The sequence below is a fragment of the Suillus subaureus genome (genome assembly GCF_016647635.1).
Source record: "Suillus subaureus strain MN1 chromosome Unknown BJ212scaffold_1, whole genome shotgun sequence".
Taxonomy (NCBI): Eukaryota; Fungi; Basidiomycota; class Agaricomycetes; order Boletales; family Suillaceae; genus Suillus; species Suillus subaureus.
Window position 1 is genome coordinate 2,429,734 of NW_024538557.1, and position 23,647 is coordinate 2,453,380.

At 44.9% G+C, this 23,647-nt stretch overlaps 5 protein-coding genes across 5 annotated transcripts; 4 read left to right on the plus strand and 1 right to left on the minus strand.

Moving 5' to 3' along the window:
* Positions 1-6,801: 6,801 nt before the first annotated feature.
* On the minus strand, positions 6,802-9,059 carry BJ212DRAFT_1294810 (uncharacterized protein; the record flags this gene model as incomplete). Its single annotated transcript, XM_041332257.1, has 13 exons — positions 6,802-6,822; positions 6,863-6,911; positions 6,973-6,997; positions 7,046-7,139; positions 7,174-7,308; positions 7,374-7,543; positions 7,598-7,649; positions 7,726-7,730; positions 8,004-8,083; positions 8,215-8,333; positions 8,705-8,877; positions 8,991-9,017; positions 9,038-9,059. 13 exons carry the CDS (start codon positions 9,057-9,059, stop codon positions 6,802-6,804), a joined length of 972 nt encoding a protein of 323 aa, XP_041200425.1.
* A 958-nt stretch (positions 9,060-10,017) lies between these two features.
* BJ212DRAFT_1294811 (uncharacterized protein) lies at positions 10,018-12,924 on the plus strand (the record flags this gene model as incomplete). Its single annotated transcript, XM_041332258.1, has 11 exons — positions 10,018-10,115; positions 10,433-10,481; positions 10,914-11,100; positions 11,165-11,211; positions 11,291-11,390; positions 11,499-11,582; positions 11,735-11,771; positions 11,860-12,098; positions 12,205-12,425; positions 12,478-12,733; positions 12,854-12,924. The coding sequence occupies 11 exons, from the start codon at positions 10,018-10,020 to the stop codon at positions 12,922-12,924; spliced, it is 1,389 nt and encodes a 462-aa protein (XP_041200426.1).
* A 3,683-nt stretch (positions 12,925-16,607) lies between these two features.
* Positions 16,608-17,375, plus strand: BJ212DRAFT_1474739 (uncharacterized protein; the record flags this gene model as incomplete). Its single annotated transcript, XM_041339146.1, has 2 exons — positions 16,608-17,020; positions 17,084-17,375. The coding sequence occupies 2 exons, from the start codon at positions 16,608-16,610 to the stop codon at positions 17,373-17,375; spliced, it is 705 nt and encodes a 234-aa protein (XP_041200427.1).
* A 1,780-nt stretch (positions 17,376-19,155) lies between these two features.
* BJ212DRAFT_1256824 (thiolase-like protein) lies at positions 19,156-19,648 on the plus strand (the record flags this gene model as incomplete). Its single annotated transcript, XM_041329816.1, has 2 exons — positions 19,156-19,227; positions 19,280-19,648. Coding segments are annotated over 2 exons (441 nt in total), but the record flags the coding sequence as incomplete, so codon positions are not given.
* Positions 19,649-21,410: 1,762 nt separating this feature from the next.
* Positions 21,411-22,699, plus strand: BJ212DRAFT_1443543 (uncharacterized protein; the record flags this gene model as incomplete). The annotated part of the gene is made up of 7 exons (XM_041337846.1): positions 21,411-21,561; positions 21,611-21,726; positions 21,775-21,924; positions 22,029-22,151; positions 22,210-22,338; positions 22,392-22,537; positions 22,588-22,699. 7 exons carry the CDS (start codon positions 21,411-21,413, stop codon positions 22,697-22,699), a joined length of 927 nt encoding a protein of 308 aa, XP_041200429.1.
* Between the last annotated feature and the right edge of the window lie 948 nt (positions 22,700-23,647).

Genomic DNA, 23,647 nt, shown 5'->3' on the forward strand with positions numbered 1-23,647 from the left:
GAAACTCAGACTCAGCGAGAGAACGATAACGTTCCCCTGAAACCGAAACATCACTCGACTACACGTCAGGATGTCCGCACCAACCACCGCCCCAGAATTGAAGGCCGGAGCCCCATCTACCTATGATGGAAGTCCCTCCCAAGCCCTACGATGGCTATATGCAGTCAAAGCGTACTTCGCGCTTAACGCCACCATCTATAACACCGACGATAAGAAGGTCATCACCGCCCTTGCTTATATGACAGAAGGAAGCGCTATGGGTTGGGCGCTGACCTTCTATACAGAAGTTGACAATTCCGTCGCTAAGACTTATGGAACCTTCGCGAACTTTGAAACCAAGTTCAAAGAGGCCTTCGTACCAGCCGACGCCACCGGAACTGCTATGAACAAGCTCCGTACGTTGAAACAGACAGGCGACCTCACATCCTATATCGCCAGCTTCAAGACGCTTGCCGCACAAGCATCCGTAAAGCAGGACGCTGTCCTTATCACGTTCCTCAACGACGGACTGAAAAAGGGGATCGTTAACTCCATCTACCAAATGGAGACCATTCCTGTAGAATTCGACAAGTATGTCGCCGCCGTCATTCGGCTAGACAGTAACTACCAGAGAGGGGTTGCGTATCGATCAAACTATCGCACCACCACCAAACCGTCGGGACAACGATACGTTCCCAGACCCTCCGTTGACCGTCACGACCCAAACGCCATGGAGGTAGACCGGCTTACCGAAGCCGAGAGAAGTGACCATATGAAGAAAGGACTATGCTTCACGTGCCACCAGAAGGGGCACATGACTAAAGCATGTCCGTCAAAAAGGAAGATTCCTGTTCGCAGAGAAGAGATAAGCGACAGTGAAGAAGAAGACACAACGGTCCGTCGCCTCGCAGAGGATTTTTGATGTGGAAGACGGGATCGACGTCCGTATCTTCCGATATACCCATCAGACTTGTACAAAGTATTGGAATAAGAAAAGAACTCCGTGTTCCCATTTCTCTCATCTCCAAAACCCGTCTGAAAACCGTCGAAACAACAGCAGTCGTTGACTCCGGCGCCGCCGGAACCTTCATCTCAGAAGAATTCGTCAAAGATCACAACATCCGAACGCATAAACTATCAAAACCATTCCGAGTTACAACCGCGGATGGAAGTTATGCGAAAGGAGGTGCCATCACGCGATATTGCGTCCTTATTGTCAAGATAGATAACCGATCAATGATCGGAAAGTTTAACATCACGCGACTAGGTCGACGTGATCAGATTTTACTCGGGATTCCTTGGTTACGCGCCATGGACCCAGTGATCCGATGGAAAGCGGAAACGCTAGAACTCTCTCGAACCGAGAAGAGCGATCAAATCGAAGAGGAAGTTGATCAAGAACGAAAGAAGAACAAGTTGCCTCCTCTCTTTCGTAGAAAGGAAACAAGGGAAGAACCAACTCCAGTTGTAGTGCTGCCAAAGGCGCCTCCTAGAGAAACGGTCGAACAAAAACCATTGCACGCCACGATCGAGGAGATTACTGATGAAGAAGCAATCCCGTCTGCATTGCCCAATCTGGAACCCATCCCGGATGATGAAGATGACTCCTTTGATACAAAAGAGGACGTATGGACGGCTGACTACGCGCCACCCGTACGAGAAATCTCCACCTACCACCTGGAAGATGACGAATTCTTGGTCGAATACCCTGCCGATGCTTCGGAACTTCGAGTAATCACCAATATCTCACTTGATACCCCTTTAACGAAGGACGGGACCAGTATCACAGAGCAACGGCCCAAAATCACTTCCCTGACGCCACCCGTTGAATACTCAAAGACAAGTAACAAAGCTCAGCAGTTCGCGCTAGCCGCCGGGCTTGAACAGAAGAAGAAATCATTTGAGGAACTCGTTCCCCCTTACCTTCACGACTTCGCTGATATCTTTGCAAAGGATGGCTTAAATCAGTTACCACCGGAGCGACCTGGTATAGACCACCGGATAGAAACCAAGCCAGGTTTCATCCCCAAAACGTCTAAAGTATACCCACTATCTGAAAAGGAACGGGTCGCGGTTAAGGCGTTCATTGATGAAAACGTCCAGAAAGGGTTTATCTCCGAATCAAAGTCACCGCAAGCCAGCGGTTTCTTTTTCGTAGGAAAGAAGAGTGGAGACCTCCGCCCTTGTCAGGACTATCGGTATATCAATGAATGGACCGTTAAGAACGCCTACCCACTCCCATTGCCGCTCTCCCTGGTCGCTCGGTTACATGGTGCCAAATATTTTACGAAGATGGACGTCCGGTCTGGATATAACAATATACGCATTCATCCGGAAGACAGATGGAAGGCTGCTTTCACCACGGAATACGGGCTTTTCGAGCCTAATGTCATGTTTTTTGGTCTCTGCAACTCCCCGGCTACTTTCCAGGCGTATATGAATAGAACGTTTCAACAAGAAATTAACGAAGGATGGCTTGTCATATACATGGACGACATCCTCATATTCTCAAACGACCTCGCTTCCCATCACGAACGTACCCGACATATCCTTGAAAGAATTCGGCAAGAGAAACTTTTCCTTAAACCGGAAAAGTGCACGTTTGACGCAGAAGAAGTGGAATACCTCGGAATGATCATCCGTCCCGGGTGTGTAGCAATGGACAACGCTAAGACCAACGGTATTCGAGATTGGCCTACCCCCACGTCGGTAAAAGAAGTTCGGTCGTTCTTAGGATTCTGTAACTTCTACCGGAACTTCATTTCCCACTACTCCGACATCGCCAGACCATTAATTGATCTTACCAAGAAAGACGTTAAATTCCTTTGGTCCGACCTATGCACGTCTGCGTTTTCTGAGCTGAAGGAATGCTTTTTGAAGCAGCCAGTCCTTCGCAACCCTGATCCCGCCAGACAGTTCGCGGTTGCCACCGACGCATCCCTAGTTGCTACCGGTGCAGTACTACTCCAGACGGACGATAACGGGGTCTATCACCCGTGTGGATATTTGTCCCAGACCTTAAATCCTGCGGAAAGGAATTACCAGATCTTTGATCGCGAACTCCTCGCGGTTATTCGGGCATTAACTGAATGGCGTCATTACTTAGAAGGCAATCCCCATCCCGTCATCGTATTCACCGACCATAAGAACCTCCTATACTTCAGGACGGCCCAGAAGTTGACCCGCCGTCAAGCACGATGGCAATTAATCCTATCCTGCTATGACATTGAACTGCACCATGTCGCCGGAACCAAGCTTGTCGCTCCCGACGCCCTATCCCGCCGACCAGACCATGGATCGGACTCAGCGAATGATAACGTTGACGAAACCTTGCTCCCTGAGTCTATGTTTGTTCGACTACTTGATGTCGAACTCATGACCACTTTGGTGAACCCCGACCCCTCCGATCCGGACCCTATCTTTACCGCCGCCTCTGATGCCCTGGATGGAATGTCCCTTCCTCCTATGAAATCCGCTCTTTCTGATTGGAAAATTACGGATGATATCCTTTATTATAAAGATCGTGCCTACGTTCGCCCCGCCGGGCGACACCTCATTTTAGAACGATGCCATGACCACCCCACCGCCGGTCACCCTGGTCGTTTTAAAACGGAAGAATTGGTTAAAAGAGATTTTTGGTGGCCAGCCATGGGTACCTATATCCGTAAATACGTCGAAGGGTGCGCCCTCTGTCAGCAGATGAAGGCCGACACCCATCCTACGAACCCCCCCCTTGTTCCTATCCCTTCAGTCGCCGCCGCCCCTTTCACCCAGGTTTCTGTCGATCTCATCACCGATCTCCCACCCTGTTCTGGTTTCGATTCAGTCATGGTCGTGGTCGACCATGGGCTTACGAAGGGGGTAATTCTCATCCCATGTACTAAAACCATCACGTCCGAAGGAGTCGCCAGCAAATTCTTCAAATACGTCTACCGCCGATTCGGCCTACACGAAAAGGTCATCTCTGATCGAGGCCCACAATTCGTATCCAAGTTCTCAAAAGCCCTCGCTAAGTTGCTAAAGTACGACATAGCAGCATCAACCGCTTATCATCCCCAGACCGATGGACAGACTGAACGGCTCAATCAAGAACTAGAAACGTATCTTCGGATCTATTGTCGGAATAACCCTGAAAACTGGGTAGAACAGCTCCCTATGGCGGAATTTGTCCACAACCATCGTAAACACGACTCTCGCAACGCATCGCCATTCTTTTTGATGATGGGATACGAGCCACGAGCCCTTCCACATGTCCTCCCCGATTCCACTGTCCCTGCTGCGGAGGATAGACTCCGCATGCTCCAGAAGTCCAGAGAAGAAGCACTTTCGTGCCACAACCTTGCGATGCAACGAATGGCAGAAAGAACTCACGGGCAAAAGTATCACCCATGGAAAGTCGGGGATAAGGTTTGGTTATCCGGAAAAAACTTAATCACGCAATTACCCTCACGAAAACTCTCCCCAAAACGATACGGTCCTTTCCGAATCACCGCCGTCCTATCTCCCATCACATTCACACTCCAGTTACCTCCCCAGTGGAAAGTTCACCCCACGTTCCATGCTTCCGAGCTATCGTCCTATCATGAGACAGAGATTCACGGACCGAATTTCCATGATCCACCCCCAGATATCATCGATAACGAAGAAGAATACGAAATCGATGCGATCTTATCGCACAAAGGAACGGGAAAACGAAGACGCTACCTCTTATCGTGGAAAGGATATTCGTCAGCCAGTAACGAATGGGTCCCAGAAGGAAATCTTGATAATGCTCCCGAAATCCTCAACGCCTATAAAAAGGCCCATGGATTATAGACTCTCCCCAGAATGTCCTCCATTGAACGACTACGTCTCTGTATCCTCCGCATCCAAGAAATCACTGCCGCTATGAACCTTGCCGCCGAAAGAGAAGCGCGCCCCGTAACACTCCAAGAATATCAAAACGCCACCGCCGCCGACTTCGCACGACACGCATACTCCCCTGAACCTTCACCGGTTTCTGACTCTACCCTTACCCTCACCGACGACTCGACTCTCACTGATTATTTTTCGGTCATTGACCAAGTCGAAACTAGCGCCTTATTCGAGTCCGCTATCACCTCTCAGCAGTACGCTATTGAGATTGACCGTCTCCTCGGAGAAAGAGGAGCAATCACTAGCGGCCTTATAATCAGAATCATCAGAGACGCCAGTCTCATCGAACGTACCGCCGCCCTTCTTGATGATGAACGTCATCAAACTATTTTTCGTCATCTTCATATACGTATTCGCAACACCGCCATCCGCCTTCTTCCAGAAGAAACCAGAGACGCTATCAGAGAAGCTATCCACATCGTCACCGAGCGAATCGCTCTTAACCCCATCGCAAGACCACCATCACCCCACGTTGCCATCCCCGTACCAGAACCAACCCCCGTCGCCACAACTCCCGCTGCCACTACCATGGACAGTCCGGATGATAATATCCCTCCTATTGCCGTACTTGACGTACCGACTTCTCCTTCTCCTGACCCAGTCGTACGCACCAAACGACGATTCCCACTAAAACGAAGATCCTCTCGTCTCGCCGCCAAACGCGCTGCATCCGTCTCCCCCACCAAGCCACCGTTTAAAAGATCACGATCACCGTCCCCCCCAAACCAATCTTCATCCGTCACTATTGTGAAAACATCACCGGTCGACAATGTCATATGCCGTAACTGCCACATCGCTGGCCATCGTCACAAGAACTGCCCCGCGTACTATTGCAGAGTTTGCCGAGAATACGCGCCCGGCCACCTTTCGGTCTTTTGCAAGGACTTGAAAGGAGAAGCGGTCATTCCATTGGTATGGACTGACGTCGGTTTTTACGACGCACTCGCTCGTTGGGAGATCGAGCAAGACGGTATCGCTCACGCCGAGGAGATGGCGCAATCCCTCACTATCACGGAGGAACAAGATGACCTCCTCCACTCTAACTACGACGCCGACCCTATTTACTGGGCCAACCAAGATATGTGAAGTCGGTGACTTCATCGCTAAACGAGGGGTAATGTTACAGTAACGGTTGCCCCTATCATCTTTTTACTCTTTCCTTGTATTACGTCATGACCGCACGACACCGTGCCATCACTAGACTATCGCCACTCATGTATTACAGCACGATCGCCTCATGCCATCGCTAGCTGACGTCATTTCTTCTTATCTCTGACTCGTCTCGATGACGTCATTTCTTCTTATCTCTGACTCGTCTCGATGACGTCATTTCTTCTTATCTCTGACTCGTCTAGATGACGTATATGTACCGGCCCTAAAGTAGGCCTTACCTATATAAGCAGGTCTTGTACTTAGTTAGTCTTCACTTTAATCTACTAGGTTTTACCCAGAACATCCTTCGCTTAGGACCCCCAATCCTAAGTGTCTGATATCGATATTCAAGTCGGAGACACTCTCTCTAACTTGTCTTAAGAAGCCTTACATTTGTGAGGTCACGATCCGACTTCAGACGTCACTCTTATCGAGTGTCTGTTGTCGCGCCTATCCTAGTCGACCTACGGTTCGCCGTAACAGTAATGATATAAGTATCCGTGCTGTCTTATTTTCAAAAAATTACTCACCGAACAATGCAACACCTGGCTCTGTTATATTTCCATCAGAACCTGTAAGATCATCTGCGCTTCCATCATGAGGATGCTGTAAAGGGGCAATGCAATGTTACATACCTAGACTGGCCAGTCTGGAGATAATTTTCTCTGTTGCTTCCTTGTTAGAGAATATTGTAGCTGAATTGGAGTTGTCTAAAGTCAATGCATCTGCACTTCGTTGAGATCGTTTTATTCAGCGCTAGAATGTGATAGAACATGCCTGCATGAAACCAATCCAGTTCAGTATGCAGCTTTCTTACAAGGAAGCAATCGAGCTTGAAGTTGTGGGGAAAGAATTCTACATGCTTCCTGTCAAGCAGTTTATTTGAATCAGTTGTTTATGTTTATATCGATATCAACAATCACTTACCAAAACTGGGCCTCAAGTTCAAGTCCTGAAAAACAATGTGGTTTATAAATCACAACATTCAAATGTAACACACTTTTATGGTTCCATTCCCTAGCAGAATCACATTCTCTAAAAAGATGAGTGCCATCCAAAGGCTCTAGCCAGCCAATGACTGTGCGCATCTGGCGCTACAAGGTAGTACAGATAGACATCACTGTCTACATGCTGTGTCCTGGCCAGCTCAGCAACTATGATGGGATCGCCTTTTACCCTACCTCTCATTGATGCCATCCATGCCTCAAAGTTCTCCAACTGAACTTTTGGGCAATCTCTTACATTCAATCCAGTGTATGTGTTCTATTGCAGTGAAATGAGAGTGTTACTACCAGTATTCACACAATTGGCACTCACCCATGTCTTACTGTAATAATAAGTGGCTCCAGATGGATGAATGTGCTCCTCTCATTTACTGTATACATTGTGCCTGTTAAAGTTAAGTTATAGTGTCTGTCATTAGTGAGGAAGGGTATTGACTGAAAGTCATCAAATTGCATTTCCTCCACCAGGAAGTTGGGAACTAGCAGTGGCAGCTCTAGTGAAATTAGGTATCCAGTAGTATTGAGAGTATATAGTGATGTGTACTCACCTGCCTTGCCTTTTGGGCATACCGTCCTAGCTGTGTAGGCCACACAGGGGTACTACAGGTCAAAGGGAACCATATTCTACTCAAATATGCTTTAGTTATGGTCTAAGTGTGCAAGCCATTCAACTTACCAACACTGTCCTCATTTATTAGAAGAAAAATGACAGAATGATGAATTAGGATGAGTGTCAAGATAAGATGATCTTAAACTAGGAGTGCTACTGCAGTACTATGTAGTCATAACATGCGAATGGCTGCATCTCAATTGCTTATCTAATACAATCCAACTCCCAGAGTCAAACAGAATATTAATTAATTAAATACGAGAGGGAGAGAGGACTCGGAAAAACATTTCTTAGACTTGTGAATGATATTAATTAAACCCTATAGTCCTACAGTAAATGCACACCAATCCTCAGGTGTGATCTTGACTGGGGTTGGAGTTCAAATCCTGCAGGCAGGATCATGGTTTGGTGTCCAGGATTTGTCCTAGGTATCAGGCAATTGACCACAGAAATATAAAGTTATAACTTAATGCATTACTTGGATGAAAAGTGCCACACATACCTTTCTTATGTTAGAGGGAAAGGCTGGAGATCCATTTGCACGATCTCACTCACAACCAGTTTGGGTTAGGAGTTTGTGGGTGCCTGGTGTATTTCAGGTACTCAATGGTGTGGTGTGCATTGACGATCACATCTTGGACTTGCCCCAATGCAATTGCGATCGTCAACCAGTGCTAGTTAGCAGAAACATCAGGTTGTAGTGAATGAAGAAGATCTTTGATGAGATTTACCTTCCACCTATTGAGGACACTTTTTTCGGTTTGTTGTCCACTCTTCCATCATATATTCATGATAAATCCATCAACCTTACAATGGCCGTCAGTTGATGATACATAGAAATCAATGGTCTTTTTCATGTTAAGAGAAGATTTTGCCTTGTCAATAAGCATGCGAAGAAGGTCTATTCATGTGCAGAGCCCAGTCTGTAGCAGTAGCAAGGCATCATCAGAAGCAAGTCCATTATGATCACTTCAACATCGCATGTTTCCAGCCTTCTGATAGCCTGATGGATAAGTCAGCCTTGAGAAACAGTGGATGGGCACACCAAATTACAGTCAGAAGTTGGCCCACAAAGACACTCTGTATTTTGCCACTGCTGCATTCGTCTATCGGCAGGAGGAACTGTTTGATCGCACAAGACCCCTAGAGTAACATCAGGGTCCATGTCAAGATAGTCACAAAGGGCGGTTTTGACAACAGGAACCTCTTCTGGTTCGTCTATGGGGAATGATCAGCAAAACTCAAACAACCAAGATAGAATTTAGGCGCATATATGCACATCATTATTGCTATGATTCAAATGTTATATGTTCCAAAGTCGCATTACTTACCACTTTGAAGTAGCTGCACAAGCACATCTGAATTTCATTTAACCCACATGTGCTGAATGGATGAAACATTTTATATGGCTCAGTACCCTTCTATCATGATGCGGACCTGCATTTGAGGTATCATGAAATTAAGAGACCAAAGACAATGCACCTGTGAAACTAGATCTTCATAAAGATTGTAGACTACATTGATAGCATCTTCCTTTCTGAGTAGGTCAGGGAAATTGAAGAGGAACAGAACATGTTAAGTTGGCGTGAATGATAGTGTTGGACTGTTGGATGGCGGGTGTAAAACAACAACAACAGTTGAGTGAACCTTTTGCTTTGAGATGTTTCAGTCACATCTGATGGCACTCTGGCAGAACTCAATGTGAATGTCAAATGGAAGGCCTAGTAGGCATTATATTAATGAATGCTCATTACCAAGCTTGTGCATGCAGGTATATTATGTAAGAGGACAAACTTCAAGGGGCAAGTCATGCACATGAATTCTGGCTGCCGACTCGGAGTGCTGTGGCATGATGACCATGACACACATTTTATAGATGTAGTACCCCGAGCACCTGTCATGATTATAATGGACTTCTTCAAGCTCAAGTTCACAAAGATTGATTGTATGGTGATTGGTATCTTGCCCAATTGCAATGCCCCATGATAAGCATCAATTTCCATTTGCATTAGGGGTCTACTAATATTTAATGGCCAGGCCTAGTACGCCTATTACTAGTATGGTCTGACTGCCTGACCATGATGCATGGGCTCCGCAGAAATACTCAGTGATCCAGCAGTCAGGGCGCAGCCTGACAACAACGGTATCTTGCCCAATGCCCCATGATGATAAGCATCATTTCCATTTGCATCAGTGTCTACTTATATTAATGGCCTGGGCCTAGTACACCTAGTACTAGTATGGTCCGACTGCCGACCATAATGCATGGGCTCTGAGAAATACTCAGTGATCCAGCAGTCAGGCAGCGCCTGCCTGACAACAACTTGAAGAAGGGAAGTGCTGGCAATAATTCAACATATGACACACATAGTAGAGGCAACACTGCTTCTGTCATGGTTATTATGTATGGAATTGGTGCTCATGCAGAAAATCATTCTAGCATACAAGTACCGCCGGTAAGACAGTACAAAGGGAAGTAATGCAGCATGTCGCATTCTGCAATTTTGTGCACTCACTCCATACATACAGATGTTGAATATGTGGTAACCATATGCTCACCACAGCCCTACTCAGATTGATCTGACTGCATCAATACAAGCCATACCTGTCCAGAGTATTCTTGAAATGTTGACATTGCCCACCATATACTACTTCAAAAGTGTGGCGCTACACTTCACCACCTTGCAAGTTTGAGGACTTCAACTAAAATTAGATTCTGTTTTGCTGGAGCGCCTGCATATTTTTCTAGGCTATGCCTTAATATGTATTGCAGCCTCTACAGGAGGATTGTGACATTATTTATTTGTGGTACCGCCAACTTAGTAAGTGTTTGCCTACAACAGTTGTCCGAGTGCTAACTTCCAACAGTGAACTTGCAGTGCCATGTGCTTGCTGGTGGCCGATTATGACACTGTTAGGCCAATCCAACATATCAAATAATGCTGCCATCCCAGCATAAAGCAGACCTAGAAAAATGGCCTGTGCTGAGCTGCAATATCTATGGAGTGTCCTTCTTCACCTTCATCATCATCTGTCATAACTGCTCCCCTGCATGATGAAGATAACATTCGAAGGTTAGCTAAACTCATCACTCAAGCTATGCTAGAGCCCTTTGCCCTCCTCCACTATGATGCAAGGTCAAAAACCATGGTTGATTGGGCATGGTATGACATATCATTCCTGTATACATCAATATCTTACCCGCACTTGTAATTTAAGGCCAGCTGATGATCAGAACAACATGATTTCTCCAGATCAGTTTCACGACTATAGACAAAAAAGAAATCTCCGGTATCCTTGCTGTCTTTGTGCTGATGGGATGCAGTGCTAATGGGACGCAACAAACCTATGTTGAGTCTATTGTGTATCCTTGGTGGAATGAGACAAGCGAAACTTGGATCTGGACGGCGAGATGCGCTAAAGATAGTTGCACATACCAAGGTTGGTTTTTTTCTGGTGTTATGCGTCTTACTGACTCTGAAGATCATTCAGTGAAAATCAACAGGTACTTTCAGCTATGGACGCAAAGCACTCAAGCATATCCTCTCAGAGGTCAGTCTTATGATATATCACTGCATCTACTAGTGCTAAGGAGTTAATGACAGACTGTTGCCCCCCATCAATATTACAGATGTGGTCTTATGAAGAACAAGACAATCTATTTTCTAGACTTTGCTCTTTTACCAGCAGTGGAATCAGCAGAGAAGAGTTCTGGATACTGTTTCAAACTTGTAAGTTGTGCAAGAGAGTGGGGACTAAGAGATCTATGAGGTATCACTGGTGCGCAAAGAATAGTATTTTAAATTAAGAGTATTGTTGGACTTGCCTATTCACTAAAGCTGGGCTTGATTATGACATTCCTGTGTCTGTGATCCTTGGTATCTGTCTTAAGTATAGACTGTTGAGTCCCTCAAATTCCATGAGTAAGCACACCACGTTCTGTACCATCACCCCAAATCTCACCTGCCTCTGTATATACACATGACGTCAACTCTCAACAGCCGTCTTTCATCACTCCTTCCACCATTGATAATATCACGTAAAGGAGCTCTCACTCTATCTTCCTGTGCTGCAGGTCCAGGGGTTGACAGGACTAAGATGGTGGATCAATTGTCAGTCAAACCCCATGGTCAGCTACTCACCCTCTGTCATTGAATTATCTCCTCTAATGCTTTGCAAGCAGCTTCAATTTGAACTTAGATTGCTGCTTTTTCTATTGGAGGACTATGCCTTCTCTGGAGACTTATGGCGCCTTGTTATGGCACACCACATAGAAATTATGCAAGAAGCACAATTATGCAAGATGCAAACACAGAACTGTAGCAGCAGAGTTCAGTTTGAAAGGGAGCTAGAGTTCTTGGAAGATAAGAGAGATAGAGCTCAGTTAGAACTGTCACTATACTCTCAGGCCACGGATGTCTTTCAGCTGCAGTTAGGGTGTATGTACACCACTCATATATATGCCTGGAAGTATTGACATTTATTCAGAAGCACACCATGGAAGTCCTGTAATTCAAGTCTCAGTGGGAGACAGGTGTTTGCCAGGCACTTTCTCAAGAGTTGGTTCAGGGAGCTTGCGCCAGCCAGATCTAGTGCATATGAAATGCAGAGAGTGGTTAAGCGGTATCTCAACTGGCAAGTCTAATTCTGCTGGTGAAGGTAGGCTTGAATCCACCAAGGATAAGGTTCCTGCTATTGTGAAAGAAGAACCAATATCCATCGTGTCCAAACTCATGACAATATACACTATGCTAGTGTTGCCTGAAGTGAGCATGGTTACCATTACATCTTTGTATTGATTCTCACGATGTCTGGTAGGTGACTCAACACCCTTACCATTTGGTTAGTACATGGGTTGAGGAATGTATGGAGGAATACTACATGGACGATAGAGCAATGGAACAAATGTCCTTGCAGATGTTGATATTGCAAGTTGGTGATTTATCCGATGTCCAAGCTGAACAGCACTTCCTTGAAGCTCAGCTGAGTCTAATGCAATCAAGACTGCAGCATGCTCAAACAGAGGTGGAGCTCCTCTCAGACACCATACAATACCTTAGTGAGAGCAATACTAGTGAGTGCAGCCGCCATATTTTCAAATGCATGGTGATTGACACTAGCCAGGTTGGTCTATGGGAGGTCCTCAGCCACACCATCGCTCATTTGTTGTCCAGTATGAACACTTAATGGATAGCTCTTCTTACACAGAAGAAAGCTGTGGATGGTCTGACTCCTAACAGTTGTTCTCACAACAGCCCTCCATGATGTACAGTATCAATGTAGTATGATTATGGATTAACTAAGTACTTGTAATGTCAACTCACAATCGCAGGCATGTCTTTTGATATATATATGTATTTGTGAAGGAGCACCAGGTTTGGGCGAGCCAAGTTGATCAGTCTCATACAACAGATTGTGAAAAGTGCAGCAAGTATTTGAATAGTGCTACAACCGATCACAAGCTTGATGCATGAAAGGTCTAGCTCATGAATTCTGCTTACCTAATACTGCTGCATAGTCATTGATTCTGGTTATCAGTAGAATGGTCATGATGATCCCCTGATTGACCAGTGTCATTGGATGGTCCCTACTGCACATCCCTGTGTCTTGTTCAGTCTTCAATGAACCAACCCATTTTCACATGTACTTGTGGCTGAGGGTTTCAGCAGGAAAGCGCCTTCAGCAGACATCAAAAATCTTGCGTCAAGGGCAAAAAACAACTATTCTCTGCTTTGAGCAAAGCAAAAGATCTTCTTGGGTCTGTCAAAAGGGCAAGAAAGCGCCTTGATGATCATGGAAGCTCTTCACACCCTATTTCTTCAGATACTGGGCCAACTTCTCCCATCTTCCATCATGCCATAGCTTCTGGGGGTGATGATACTTCTAACTCTATGTCAGTGTTAGCAGAGCATACTGTTGCTGCACCCCTCAACAATAATATTCACAAGGACTTGCCCTTAGCTCAGCATAGGAAGAGACGCAATGATGTCCAGTTGCCTAAGTGCTACAGGCAATTCCAGGATGTTCTACCTGAATTTCTTCCCAGCATTCCAATTAACGAAGCAGAACAATCTTCAGACTCTCCCCCCCCTTCTTAACCCCACCTTCAGAAATATGACCTCCTTTTTGCTCCCCTCAAAATACTTTTGGACTCATGCGCCAGTTCTTCTCCCCAAACCCGCCATCTCATGATCCTGAAGAGGTGGTCACACTAGGGGACATCAGCGCTATTCCTTGTCCTCCATCAAATACGGAGACTACTACACACGACGCTTCACCATACTACCCATACCCAAATTGATCATCATTGGAGCTTGGTGATTGGTACTGGAATGGAGGGGTGCAGAAGTCTCAACAGAGCTTCAATGATCTCCTCAGTATTGTCACAGATCCTGATTTTGACAGCGCTGGTGTTTGCTCGATGCCTTGGGAGAAAATCAACTTGACCCTAGGTCAAAACAACTACAAGGATGGAAATGAGGAGTGGGAGGATGAAGATGTGGGCTGGCATAAAACTGATGTGTCTATTCAGGTCCCTTTCTCTCACACCACCAATAATCCAGGAGTTCTATCATACTTGGGCGTTGAACTGTACCATCGCTCTTTAGTTGGCATTATTCAGGAGAAACTGGTGAATGCAGGTGACGATGAATGATTTCATTACGAGCCATATGAGCTCCTATGGAAACCTGACCACCTTCAGAGCAAGGTCAACATCCAAGGGGAGCTATATACATCTCCAGCATTTATGGATGCACACCGTGATCTGCAAAACTCTCTGGGGGAACCTGGTTGCGATCTCCCCAGGGCTGTAGTTGCACTCATGTTCTGGTCAGACGCGACCCATCTGACCAGTTTTGGCAATGCCAAACTATGGCCCATTTATCTTTATTTCAGTAATGAATCCAAGTATCGTTGGTGCAAACCCTCTTCTCATTTAGGCAATCACATCACATACTTTCAAAAGGTAATGTTCTAATATGTTTTCTTTGTCATGCATGAACTCAATAGTAGCTTGCAGCTTCTGGATTCATTCAAGGACTTTACTTGTCAACACACAGGGGGAAAGGGTGTTGGCCAGGAATGTACGATGCACTGTCCCAGAGAATTATTCCAGGCACAGTGGGGGGTTATGCTCAATGGTGAGTTCTTAGAGGCATATGCCCATGGTATTGTAATCAACTGTTGTGACAGTATCACAAGACGATTCTACCCAAGGATTTTTACTTACTCAGTGGATTACCCAGAGAAGTGAGTCCTTTGCCTTTAAAACCAATGCCAGAAGCTCAACAGAACAGAGTCCTCATTGCCACTATATGCCAACTAGGTGGATGCCCATGTCCTAGATGTCTTATTCCAAAGATAAGACTCCACAATCTAGGCATGGCTCGCGACAGGCAGCAATGCACTACACTCCTGTGTTTGGATGAAGCACACGACCATTTGGTTGTCATAGCTAGAAGCATCATCTATGACCAGAATCGTGGCATTGACAGCATCGCTGTAGAGAATCTACTCAAGCCTTGCTCCTGGGTACCAACATATGTAAGCAACTTTATCACTTGTCTAACTCAGCTGACGAGCAACATCAGAACATTTTTTCTAATAGACTTGGTGCATGCAGCTTCAACATATTTGAAGCATTGGTTGTAGATCTTCTCCATGAGGTTGAACTTGGCGCTTGGAGATCACTGCTCATTCACCTATTGAGGATATTATGATTGGCTGATAAAGATCTGATCCATGAGCTAGATAAGAGGTTGGCTTTTTTCTTCTTCTAATATCCACGGTACTGCTGATGCAGATCACATCTTCACAGATACAGACAGATCCTGCCATTTGGACAATTGACTATTAGAAGATTCACAGAAAATACTTCAGATCTATCAAACATGGCAGCATGTAACTATGAAGATCTCCTCCAGGTAAGTCAACTTGCAGGCTACTACATCAGCTAGGCTGATTCTTCTTAGTGTGCAATTCCTGTTTTCAATGATCTTCTCCCCCATGCTCACGACACTATCATTTGAGACCTTCTTTTTACCCTAGTGCATTGGCATGGCCTTGCCAAGCTCCGCATGCATTCTGACTTGATGTTAGATATTCTAGATCAGACAACAACCGAGCTTGGCAACCAGTTCTGCAAATTCAAGGCAAAGGTCTGCACAGCCTATGATGCAAGAGAGCTAGACAAGGAAGTGATGCACATCAAGGCATCAGCAAGGAAGCAGCTTAATGAACTCAAGCTGGCAAGGGCAAGAACCCTTCCAAGCATGAGGACAAGCCAGATGGGATGGGGGAATCTGTAGAATGCAACATGTTGCACAGGAAAGTTTCTTTAAATTTGAAAACTTACAAGTTCCACTCGCTTGGAGATTATGCATCATGTATAAGGCGCTTCAGTACTACTGATTCTTATAGCACAGAGGCAGTAAGTTTCTGAAGTTCTCAGCTTATTTGTGTTTGATGTCTATGACAGGGAGAACTTGAGCATCACACAGGAAAACAAAGATATCTTAGAACAGATCGCAAAACATTTGTTCACCAACTAACTCAGATTGAGTGTCGCCAAACATTGTATTAGACGTATCAAGAATCACCTTCAACAGTCCCAATCAAACGCAGTGGCAGACAGTGATCCTACCATTCACCACCACATTAGTCTGAGTGAGAAAATTAATGATGACATAGGTTCTTATTTGTGTTTGCGCGAGGGCAATCCAGCCATGAAGGTGAGTATCACTATGTTGATTTCTACATATAGATCATTGATCACCAAATACTTGATATGCGAAATTATTTTTCACACTTGAAAGACCATCTTCTCCAATGTGCCCTATCATCTCAATCTGCTGATTTGGATCAAGCAGCACATGGCAACATCAATCAAGTTCTCTTCAAAAGGAATCACATCTTCCACAATATCGCATGCATCAACTATACAACCTATGACACAAGATGCAGATCAGGACGTTATCAATCCCAAGACCTCTCACTGCAACATCATGGTGCTCAGTAGTTCTAGCGAATCAGGACACTATCATTATGCCAAGGTATTAGGAATCCACCACGTCAACACTGTTGTTGTTAGAGGTTCCTACCAGACTCCCCATCGAATGGAGTTTCTATTTGTACACTGGTATGAGGCTGCAGATGCTGATAGTTGCAGGACGGCTTTGGATTGCATTTGTTTTTCATTATTGGATAGCGAAGACACTTTTGGTTTCCTGAATCCAGCAGATGTCCTCAGAGCTAGTCACATAATTCCTCACTTCTCTAAAGGATTGCGTCACACAGATGGCAGAGGATTGTCTGGCATGGCTAGAGACAAAGGTAACTGGCAAGAATACTTCATTAACTGGTAAGTGCATTCAAGGTTCCTAAATTTTCCTTCACTAAAATTGCACAATAGATTTGTAGACAGGGACATGCTGATGCACTTTCATTTTGGTCTGGGGGTAGGCCATGTCTATTCTCATCAGGACATGCTGCCTGTGGGTTCTCCTTCCAATGTTTCTGGTCCCCAGGAGATCACTTTTGATGGTAGAGAGGGTGACGAAAATGAGGAGATCAACAGTGAAAACTCTGAGTATGAGCATACTGGCATTGAGGAAGAAGTTCTGTTCGATCAGGAGCAAAATGGAAGTACCGCATCTATTATCGAGGAGCTAGATAACATGTTTACCATTGAACATGAGTTAGATTACGAACCCTGAACCACCCTGAACCTATATATGATCATAGCCCCAAGTTCATGGAACTTCCAGAGTCAAAGCAAATTTTCACCAACTTCAATGAAGTGCGGCCGATGCCCATATGATGAGTTATTTTAAAGTGGATGCATGAATTCCAACATAGTACTAACATGGTGATTCATATATCATCGCATATAAGTAGTCCTTTAAACCCATCACAACCAGTTTTTACTGGGGTTCAACATTCACGATGATCTACTGTCAAAACCAGTCACAGACCTCTTTATCATCCCTTCTGGTGCCGGATCTGCTTCTATATACATTAATTTTCTGGTCAAGGTCGTCATGTCCATTAATAGACTGTCAACTGTATATATGTATCTAATTACATTTTCCATAATACAAAAGATGCTGGATGGGCACTGGTGAGTCTCTTGGTATACATTGAGTGCTCCTCTGGTGGTTAGATAGTACAATAGTAGAGTAGGATGTTGCAATGTGAGATGGGTTACTATGAACAGAAAAGCAAAATTTGAAAACGTGAAAACACATCAATGCTCAAGCTAGCGCTCATCCCTAGATCCTAAGCTTAGTTCATACAAACATTTTAAAAAGAAATGTAGCTGACCCTTCTAAATATTGCTACAAGTTTTGCAGCTGCGCACAATGCTGCCCAGATAGTATCTCTCACAGCGCCTATCATGCCTTGGACCACCCTGCTAAAAAATGGTCTGCTACCACTGATGCCAGCATTGGCGCTGGTGGTTGGTGCGTGGCAGCATTGGACTAGATGCTTAGATAATGATCATGTGCATATATGTAGATCACTTACCTGTGCCCAAAAATATTCCGCTTGAGTCTATTGCATTTTGTTAGCTTTGTTAGCATTGACCGTTGATCGTTGATTGATCATTGTAAGTACTCACAATGATTTTTTTTGGCATTGTGCCCATCGAACTGCCGGCATTGAAGACATCTGAACCCATCTACTGTACCCATTCGATAATTGATCAGGGGTGATACATCTTAAATCTTACCAGATATGGATATCTATTACGTATGAGACAGATTAGAGTTGAGTTGGATGATAGTTAAGATTGTGCAGCATTCGGGAATTGCCGATAGTATTGCTGTGCACATTTTATTGCAAAATTTTCGCTCTCTTGCTAAACTTCTTCCACATCCATGAGTGCGTGAGCCTCCCATACCTTCCTTCTTGGTTCAACTCTAGAGATTGATATGTGAAACACACGGAAATTTGAACGTCTGTTGGCTGTTGGATCTGGATTCAAAGTATGTCCTTCAGCGCTTTTCTTGATCTGTCATACAAACTTTCAAGACGATCGCAACTTCATCCTAAGTCCAACTCCCCCTTCCTGCTTTCTCACCTTCCTTCTATCACTCTCTTGCATCTATTGGTCATTCCATGTCTCCTTCACCTTCAATGCATATATGTGGTGCGCCTGAATACTAATTCCAATCATTAGTAGATTTACGGTTTTTCATGTTGAATTTACTTCTTGAGGGTGTTAATTTTTATCACTGTTCATACCATTCTATCACTCTGATTAGCTTTCTTGCTCAGCACAGCCAATTTCCTTGATTACCACCATCTGTGCCAATTTTTGCCTCACACAGATCCAGGTGATATCAGATGAAAGGATTCCTATAGTTTGAGTTTGGGTATCTCAGGGTATGTTCATTCGTCTAGTTTTGTTACCAATTTTACTAACCAGTGTCCCTGTCCCATGCACTCAGTCTCATCCCTTGCACTCAGTCTCACTCTGCCTCAACTCAATAGTGCTGTGCCGACCAAAATGGGGACTGCAATGCTGCAATTGCAGGCGGAGTCAATGTCATGTTGAGTCCAGATGTAAGCGAGATTTTTGGGTTCTCAATACCAATCCTTGACACTCCCCTGGCAGATGTTCATCGGCCTGGATCATGGTCATTTCCTCAGCCCGACCAGCCAGTGCAAATCATTTGATGCATCAGCTGACAGCTACTCCCAATCAGAGGGATGCTCTCTCTTCGTGCTCAAACGTCTTTCAGACACAGTTGCAGAGAACGACAATATTCTTGGTGTCATCTGCAGTATTGACATCAACCAGAGTGGACTTGCGCATTCAATCACCCACCTGCACATACCTTCGCAGGTTGCTCTTATGAATAGGCTTTTTAAAAACTCTGGTGTCAATGCATCACGTGTCAGTGTTGTAGAAGCACATGGCACTGGTACCCAGGCTGGGGATTTCTCCGAGCTTCAGAGGCTGCCTGTTGCGACCCATGCCTAGATTGCGGAGTCTTATCTTGGGAATAAGACATCTAGGACATGGGCATTCACCTGGTTGGTGTATAGTTGCAACAAGGACTTTGTCCTGTTGAGCTTCTGGCTTTGGTTTAAAGGCAAAAGACTCACTTCTCTGGGCAGTCTGCAAGTAAGGGGCAGAATCCTCACTTATCTTATGTTGTTTATGTTGGCGGTTTAGTCCTGATCAAATAGAACTTCTTCTTTGGTGCCAGTATGCTCACACAAGAACATGAAATAGTATCTGGTTTACATAATTCTACCCTGTGATTGAGCGCACTGCTGGTGAGACCTCACTCTTCAAGTAGCTCTCTCATATATTCGTTTCTACTGTCCCTTTTCCTTCTTCTACTTTGCACCAATCTATTAAATATAGATCATGACCAAGAGATCCAAATATGGAGCATATTGAATTGAGTCGAAACTGCCTGTCTTGCGCAAAACTCACCAATATCATCTGTTGACTCACAACTCTGTGAGTCCCTCTCACCTTTTCCTTGATAGATTGCTGACTGCAACATTCTTTTTCTTGCTTGTTGCAAACATTGATGCTACTCTTCTATTCATTTTGCTGCTCAGGCTGGACCTCATAGATGCTCTTCTAGACTTTCTGTTGCTATTTTTGCACCTCCTTAATTCATTATGTTGATGGTGAGCTATACACTGTTGTCATTACTTGACAGACTACTATAAATTCTCGTGCACATTGGCGGAAAGCTGAAACAATGTCTCCACATGACTGAGGGGTCACTATGGCAGTTCCCACTGCTTCCCAATCATCTGTCAGGCTTCGTTTCAATTGTGGGACATGGTATTGCATTTGCAATCTCACCTAAGCATGGAGACAGTGCATCCCATTGTATTTGGGCTGGACTGTAGTGTTCTACATCAGTGGGTGCATACTTCTCTAGAATGTCTGCATGCTGGTTCTCCTCTAGCCATCTTAATCAGTATTTCTTGTATAGTTCCAAGTAATGACTGCAGTCTTTCTCAGCCACCTCCAGATGCTGGCGCAGGTCACTGGTTAACATAATATCTTCCACTGCACACACAGCCAGGGTTTGGTCACTGGCAGGTTGTGGGTGTGCACCCTCAGCACAAGAGCTTCTGTATGAGCGCAGGTGAGTCATTGAATGTGCTGCTTATGACAAACATACGTAACTGACAACTTCACCTGCAATCCCTTGCCTCTCTGTGTATTGTCCAGTGTCAAATTCCCATCAATTTTGATCCTTTAGAGGTATGAAGCCAAGCACATTCAATAATGTATTATGAGCTCACTTTAAGTTCAAATTTATGGTGCAGCTGTTCAATGGCGGTGATTGTTGCATTGCAAGATTTTGACTATCCAGCACAGATACTAATGGTACTTTATACCCTGCAAGAAAACGCTGTTCCATCAAGTAGGCATTCCCATTTCAAACAGTAGCGCTATGACACATTTACTGTCAAATTAAGGAGCTGTGGGCATATTACAGCATAAGGACAGCATGCCTATTGGCATGATAACACACTTAACATGGCACCAACATGTATTCACATCATTCCTGCAATGCTGTGTCCTCTGATACTATAAAGTATAAATCAAAGTATGGTTGCGGGCGGAATACCTGTGAAAGTCCAATATGGAAGACAACAATTCTTCTTCGAATGAATCTCACAAGAGAGGTTCAACATCAGCTCTTCAGCTTGGACCTTGTAAGAGAGCATAAGTCTTCAAATTGCTCAAATTATCATTATCTCAGCTGATGCCAGAGTTCAGCTTGAAGTCTGATCCTCTAGTTTCACATGGTCGACATTTTGGACGTACAGTTTTTGCCCTCTGCAATTATCCCTCCCTGTTAACTAATGGCATACTATGTTTGGAACAACTGGAAGATGCAACACTGGAAGACTTTTGTGCTGAATCAATATTAACTTCATTTCTGTTGACTCGAATCTAATGCAGTCATCAGAGAGCGCAGAGAGCATAGAGTCTTTGAAAAGCTCTTGGACTCTTACCCTGGGCTGTTGGAGCGACTAAGGGAAGGCTCGGAGGAAGAAATCCTTCATGTTGGAGAACTAGTGAGTTGCCCGCCCATACCTGGCCAATATCCTTACTTAGCCTAGAAGATCGGTAAAGGGGCATCTGCTGCTAGAGGCGAGGACACAAAGTCGTTGAAACCTGTGGTAATAGATTGGATAGTACCTGCAGGTGAAGTCATCCTGCCTCCCTTGCCAAGAAATTCGAAGATCAATCGTGGCTTCAACCACCCTCTCACGGTCGCTTACTCTGTCCTGCTGAATTGGATTGGGATGATGAGGAGTAGGTCTTACATTCAGACACCAATCACTGATGCTTCATGGTGCCAATTAGGACAAAACAGCATTTGCAAAGTGGTGTAATCTCTGTCAGTGGTGACCAATGGCCTCTTTTCTTATATGCCAATGAGGCCTATGATCCAGAGGATCCCTGGAATGGTCTTCTGAGGACATGCCTACTCATAAATGTGAGTGCACTTAGTGTATTGTAAATACACGAACACTTATTGCATACCCTTTCACCAGGCATTTAGGCATATATTTACTTCACCAAGTTCAGTGGACAGAGAGCCCAAGGCTACAAGAGCTGGAAATGCTCGCCTTCATGGCATGACTGCTGTTACCGGTGCTTCTATAGCATATGTCACAACTCAGGTTTTTAAACTGGTTGAAATTAACATTGGTTTTGTAACTAATAATTGAGATAGGTTAGATTTGCGCTGTGTTCATCCTCAGTATTCTCTCGCACGGACACAGCAACTGATTCAGAGACCTTTTATCACTCTCTTCTTGACCTTTTAGAAGATCCGGATGAGCAAGGGGAAGTGACAGATCTACTGGTCTGGTGGAATTAGTAAGCAACATGTTTGGTGTTGATCGTTTGAGCACTTAATTTCATTTTAGTCAGATATTTCCAACTTCCTCAGCTGCCAAAGGGACCCCAAAAACTAACAGTGCACTGTCTAAGATCCGTCAAAAGTGTGCCACCGCCCTCACAGCTGCTAGTATTTCATAATATATATATATTTATTAGCGCTACTATTTGTTTGTAATATACATGTTAGAGCAATGTGATTCTATGTATTTCCTGTGAACTGAGAACATTTAATGGAAACCTGTTGGGATGCAACAATGCTCAACTACTTCTCAGCATCATGGTTTCTCATGAACATTCCTTGTAGGTAGCTGTAAGTTATCATATGTGAGAGAGAGTTTGGCAGCACCACAATATCAAACTAACCTTGCAGCTCAATGCCAGACCCAGCCTCACTGTTGTGGTATGGTAGTGCTCAGCCACCCATGAACTCCCTTGCAGAGATGATGCAGACCTGCCACCATAAAAGAGCACTCTGAACAGCTGTAAGCCGTATAAGTGAGAGAGATGTTGGCGGCACCACAATATCAGACTCACCTTGCAGCTCGATACCAGACACAGCCTCACTGTCATGGTGTGGTAGCACTCAGCCACACACAACTCCCTTGCAGAGATGATGCAGACCTGCCACCATAAAAGAGCACTCTGAACAGCTGTAAGCCATTATAAGTGAGAGAGATGTTAGCAGCACCACAATATCAGACTCACCTTGCAGCTCGATACCAGATGCAGCCTCACTGTCATGGTGTGGTAGGGCTCAGCCACCCATGAACTCCCTTGTAGAGCTGGTACAGATCTGCCTCCATAAAAAGAGCGCTCTGGCCAGCTGTAAGTTGTTATAAATGAGAGAGATTTTGGCGGTGCCCCAATATCAGACTGACCTTGCAGCACTTGGTCAGCACCTAATCTCATGGTGAAAGTGGCAGATCTAGATTTCACAGCCAAGCGTTGCCAGTGGCTGTCAGGTGATATCAATAATCAAGCTGCTTTTCAAACTCAGCATGTTGAGCACATGCTGCAAGTGGTGATCATGGCCTGCCAACAGTTGGTGTGATTGAGCGCTTGAGAACTGCCACCATCCATCTAACC